Source organism: Quercus robur, chromosome 11 (genome assembly GCF_932294415.1).
Source record: "Quercus robur chromosome 11, dhQueRobu3.1, whole genome shotgun sequence".
In the NCBI taxonomy this organism is placed as follows: Eukaryota; Viridiplantae; Streptophyta; class Magnoliopsida; order Fagales; family Fagaceae; genus Quercus; species Quercus robur.
The window spans coordinates 53,816,551-53,822,322 of record NC_065544.1 but is presented as its reverse complement, the minus strand read 5'-3'; the positions used below and the strand labels follow the sequence as shown (position 1 = coordinate 53,822,322).

Sequence of the window (5,772 nt, the reverse complement as noted above, 5' to 3'; positions counted from 1 at the left end):
TGGCTAACTATTCAAGCAGATGCTAAAGCTTATGTCAAGGTGTGTGATCAGTGCCAACACTTCAGCAACATCCCTAGATAACCGTTAGAGTATCTCACCTCGATGATGGCCCCATGGCCATTTGCGCAACGGGGCCTGGATATTTTAGGTCCCTTTCCACTTGGAACCAGGCAGATGAAGTTTTTGGTAGTAAGAATCGATTACTTTACTAAATGGGTGAAAGCCAAACCCCTAGCAAAGATCACACAGGAAAATGTCAAAATTTTCATTTGGAAGAACATTATATGCAGGTTTGGGGTACCTAGAGTACTAGTGTCAAATAATGGACGACAATTTGACAACGCACCTTTCAGAGACTTCTGCGAACAATTTGGAATCAAGAATCATTATTCTTCGCCCTCCCTTCCGCAAGCAAATGGACTAGCAGAAGTAGCATACCGATCCTTGTTGAAAATCATCAAGACTCGACTTGAGGGGGCAAAGGGAGTATGGCCAGACAAGTTATCAGGTGTTCTGTGGGCTTACAGGACGACTGTGAGGACCCTCATAGGGGAAACTCTTTTCAAGCTAGTTTATGGAAGTGAAGCAGTGATACCTATAGAAATGCACATGGCTAATCACAGGGTGATAAAGTATCAAGACGAGGATAATGAAGAGTAACTTCGTCTTAACCTTGATCTAATAGACGAGGTAAGGATGGACGCGGAGCAAAGGATAGCAAGGTATAAAAACCTCATGGCCAGACAATTTGATGCAAGGGTGAAACCCAGGCGTTTCAACATAAGGGACCTCATCTTAAAAAGGGTCTCCTTGGCAACCAAAAACCCAGCCCATGAAAAACTGGGACCTAATTAGGAAGGACCCTACCAAGTTATTAATTGCAAAAGACAAGGGTCGTATTACTTGGAAACCCTGGACGGGAGAAAATTAGAACACCCCTGGAATGTTGAGCATCTAAGAAGGTATTATCAAAGAAATATCAGCTTGGACGGGCATCATCTTGGATGAACCGAAGTCGTGTTGCCCTATTACTTGCATTTACTTGTGTTTGTTATAAGTAATATATGTTGTGTTTTAATTCCCTAAAAATGCATTAGTTTCTAAACTATGCGCTACCAATGAACTAAGGACGAAGTCATGGACTTGGTCTATTTGCTTTAATTTCCTAAAAGGCACTAGCTTTTAAGCATGTGCCGTGCTTGTGGACGATGTTTGTATTATGTATATGCAGTTTGGATTCCCAATATATATGATGTATGAATCTAATTTTTGTAATTTGATCCATGGGAGGCCAAGGCCCAAGACGCGTAGAATCTCTAGATGTAGGGATGTAATGTCTATAATTATCACACTTTCACACCTAGTGGGTTTCACACAATTATCACACTTTCACACCTAGTGGGCACATTTTATAGATGATGTATTATTGGATGTGACACAATCAAAGCCCTTAAACACATATACAATGAGGCAAGAAAATAAATACTTACATTTGGATAATAAGTATCCAATTATTTTTGGTAAAATTGAAACATCTTATTTCAATATAGAAATATCTATTATTTTGCATGAAATAAAAATGTATTTTAATTACTTATTGCAGAGAATTTAATGTGGAGGCCATCTGTAAATCCGAGAATAGGATTTCGAACAATGGTTCCACCCTTGACCTTTGTCCACCTATTAAAAGAAAAAAAAAAATTATAGAGAGGTTCAGTGTGGTAGGATATTACATAATAGTTGCATCTTAAATTTATCCATATTACAATTAAGATTTTATTTACAGTGTGATAAGATTTTATTTAGTTGTACCTCAATAAGCACCCCTCCTAGTATTTTTAACAGAGATGTCGAAGGTTCAAATCCCACATTCCCCGATAATCGAATAATAAAAATAAATAAATAATTCTTTAATTTTATAGTGTTTGATTTGAATCATGAAATAGATCAATTTCAATTGAGAGGTTTCTTTTATCCCATGACAAACTAGGCAGCAAACATTATGTTACAACAATTGCACAAGTTAGTTCGCAAAGGGGAACACATTACCTATATTTGGTGACCAAAACATGGAGGAAGGTAGCCAAGAACGTTTTACTATACTCTGCCCCAGCACATTGTCTAATTCCTCCTCCAAAAGGCATGAAATTCTTAGATACAAACAATGAGTCAAGATCCTGTTGCATTTATAGAAATGTTGTCAAGGAAATTGTCCTGAATAGACAGCAATAATATGAGGGAAAACAAGTCTCTTATAAGTGGTTGGATCATCTATTTCTTTCAATAAGGCTACACCTACATACCTTCCAGCGCCATGGATTGAAAGCAAGTGGATCCTTGTATGTGTTTGGGTTTAATTGAATAGCGGAATTTACAAGCATAATGGTCCAACCAGCTGGAATTGTATATCCTGGTACGCACTTGGCCAATCATTTACACTTTAACTGGATATATATGAAGACATTGAACTGAATATATGCATGTAAGAACATACCTTTAAATTCAATATCTTTCAGTGCTTTTCGTAGTAATCCAGGAGCAACACCTCCCAACCTAAGAGCTTCATTTATTACCTATAATTTCCACGCAACAAAATATTTGGGTTTATATGATAACTAGAATCATGAAACACCTTGAAGATAGATCAGAACATGCAGAGATTGTAGAACTGACTTGATGAGTAAAGGTCATCGACTTATATTCATCCCATGTGAGTATGGAATTTGGACTCTCTCTGTTCTTAAGAATTGCCTCATGCTCATCCTAACAAATGATACATGATCAGTGTTAGGTTACAAGTCTTGTAAAACTGCAAGATGCTAACAAATGATACATGATTACTGTTGTGTACTAAAAAAATGTTCTTGTACATTTACATACCGTCAACTCTTGCAAAACTGCAGGATGCTCCGCAAGTAAGTTGAGAGTTAACGACAATGCTGTTGAAATGGACTCAAAGCTAGCGAATAAGAGCCCAAAAACCACATTGATGATGAGGTCTTCTGATAAGAATGTCTCCTTATCCAAGTCATTTATAGCTTGATCAAGCAAATCTTCAAAATGTCTTTTTGGTGAATTGATTCTCTCTTTAAATATTTTCCTCAACATACTCAATGCTTCATTTTGGTCCTAAAAAATGAAAAGTGAAATTTAAATTAATGAATCTAAGTCATTTCAAATGAATATTTTTCGGATAAGTTTGTGCTTTCTCATTATATTGATTACCTTTAAACATTTATGGTATGTAGTACCAGGTATATTCAAGGGAAATGACATGAAACCTCCTAGGATATTAGTGAACTTCTCTGTCATTTTCATTGGTGTATTTTCAGCATCATAACTAATGAATAGCTTTGCGGTGAAATCAAAAATCTTCTGCAATTTCCAAGAAACTTAGATTTGTCATAACTTGATCGACAGTAAATTTTACATCATCAAGTAACAATAAGTCTATAGTCACAACAAAATTCATAACTTTAATGATGAATAATAATGTAGTGTTAGTGGTAGGCCCATATAAGAATCAATAATAACCTGCCAAACGAGTAAGTGAGAAATTACCACTGATGCGGCATGTTTCATTTCAACTAAAGGATGACTTGACCATGTTTGTAGGGTTTTGTTAACAAATTCTTCAATTTGAGGAAGCAAATTTTCCTTAAGTGGGTCAGCACCACAGTGATTCAATATGATACTTCTTATGTACTTGTGGACAACACCAATTGCATTTGTCTTATTTTTGCCTTCCATCACGAAAAGCTTGGAAAATGAATCCAAATACCACATTTCAACTAATCTTCCCTCTTCTTTAACGATGTAATGGTTGAATTCAGGATCTATTGATACTACTACAGGTGAACCAGCCACACTAGTTCGAAATATTGGCCCATATCTGAAAGGGAGAAAAAAGAAAAAGAGTTACATTTGTTAGATTAAATTATTAAATTCATCATTTTTTTTATGGTTTATGGTTTTGGGACAACCTAATATCATAAATGACAATTGATTTGTCTAATCAAAGTGCTTAATCTTTACAATAAATGCTATTTGAAGGGGGGCTATTAATGATTGTTGGACTTAACATGACAAAGTTGCCCAAAGCAGATTTTGTTTGATCAGTGTAGGGACTTCCTAGACATAGGCGAGCTAGGAGGCCGAGGGTGGGGGCAATTGTCCCTGGCCCGCCAAAACAAAATTAAAAGACAAGTCAATAGCTTAAGAGGAATTTTACAACTTTTGCCCCCTTGTAATTATAATTTGACTTTTTGTGAGTTTCTTTTAGGCATATCTTATTAATATATATTTTTCTTTCATTTTTTTATGAACACAATGTTTTTCACCACTTGCTAAGATAACAATACATGAGTAGTAAACAATCACTTTCCCATAAACTTAACATTGATATTACTTTAATTTTCCCTACTCACAATCAATTAGTTCAAAATGTTGTGTTACTATACTCCTTCTAATTTTTTATTGGATTTATAATCAATACACTATTACCTCTTTTATATGTCAAAATTCATTAAAAAAAAATGTTTCCAATTCTATCAATGTTTTAAGGTTTAAAGCCTGTAAAAATAAAAGGAAGGTAGGGTAAACGAGGCAAAAAAAGTAAAGCTAGAGTTCTGACAAATGGAGAAAAATAAGAACAATGTTGCTATCTTTCAAAAGTAATACTAATTAAAAAAAAAAAAAAAAAAAAAAAAACCCTAATATGACCTCAAATGAATTATATAATATTTTGTTTTCATTCATAAAAATTTGGGAAGATTACATACTAACATAAATTTAAGTTTTATTTAGTGTATATCTAACTTTTAAAAAAATTTAATTCATACATGTAATTTTGACATGCAACAAAAAATTTGAAAACGGGTTTTTTATGCTGAAAATATAAGAAAATATAATAAATATGTCATCGAAGGTTTTCTTACATTAAAATAGCACTCAATACATACATAGATGATATTTTTATTTCATATTGGTCTTAAATAGATACGAGTATCGTCATATATTCTATCTTCTGTTTCATCCCCTTGCCCATAACAACTTAACATGAGACTCATACATACGTAAATATACTTGGACGTAGAACAGTGATATAAACTATAAAAATACATGCACACACAGTAGTTACCAGAAAAATAATAAAGACACACAATTATTGGCATGTTACGTACTTCTGAGCTTTCTTTTTGATAAATGGATGGAGGTCTAGAGAGTAACTTGGAACAATCAACTGAAGGGTCTCTCCAATAAGGGGTAGACCCATGGAACCTGGAGGGAGGACTGCATTGAACTTTGGAATGCTCCATTTGTTAAGCCAGTAACCCAAATATATGACCAGTACTGCTACAATACATAATCCAATTGTCCACATTTCTGGTAGATTTGGTTGAAGATGTTGTGTAGAACCCTTAGAAGCAAGTAGTAGTTTGGTTTGTAAATCTCTTGCTTTCCTTCTTTAGCAATGGATGAAATATATAGAAAATGAAGAAGTGTTATGAAAACTATTGGAACAAGACCAGTTCTACTTAATCAATCAATCATAATTATTGAACTCTTTTAATATAGTATACTATTTTATTTTATTTATTTTAGAATCATTAGTACAGACTATAGAGTACTTGATTCTTTATTAATGATGTTTTGGTCAACTATATTTACATTTTGATCTGTACGCCATTACATTATATTTTTTTCGATACGATACGCCATTGCATTATCTTTTTTTTTTTTTTTTTAATTTATACGCTATTACATTATCTC

General features: G+C 33.9%; 1 protein-coding gene across 1 annotated transcript; it reads right to left on the bottom strand.

Moving 5' to 3' along the window:
- Positions 1 to 1,408: 1,408 nt before the first annotated feature.
- On the bottom strand, positions 1,409 to 5,534 carry LOC126706829 (cucurbitadienol 11-hydroxylase-like). The gene is made up of 9 exons (XM_050406383.1): positions 5,184 to 5,534; positions 3,562 to 3,892; positions 3,226 to 3,375; positions 2,881 to 3,129; positions 2,674 to 2,763; positions 2,495 to 2,573; positions 2,304 to 2,410; positions 2,050 to 2,177; positions 1,409 to 1,680 (listed from the first exon to the last, which is right to left on the bottom strand). The coding sequence occupies exons 1-9, from the start codon at positions 5,381 to 5,383 to the stop codon at positions 1,587 to 1,589; spliced, it is 1,428 nt and encodes a 475-aa protein (XP_050262340.1). The 5' UTR covers positions 5,384 to 5,534; the 3' UTR covers positions 1,409 to 1,586.
- Between the last annotated feature and the right edge of the window lie 238 nt (positions 5,535 to 5,772).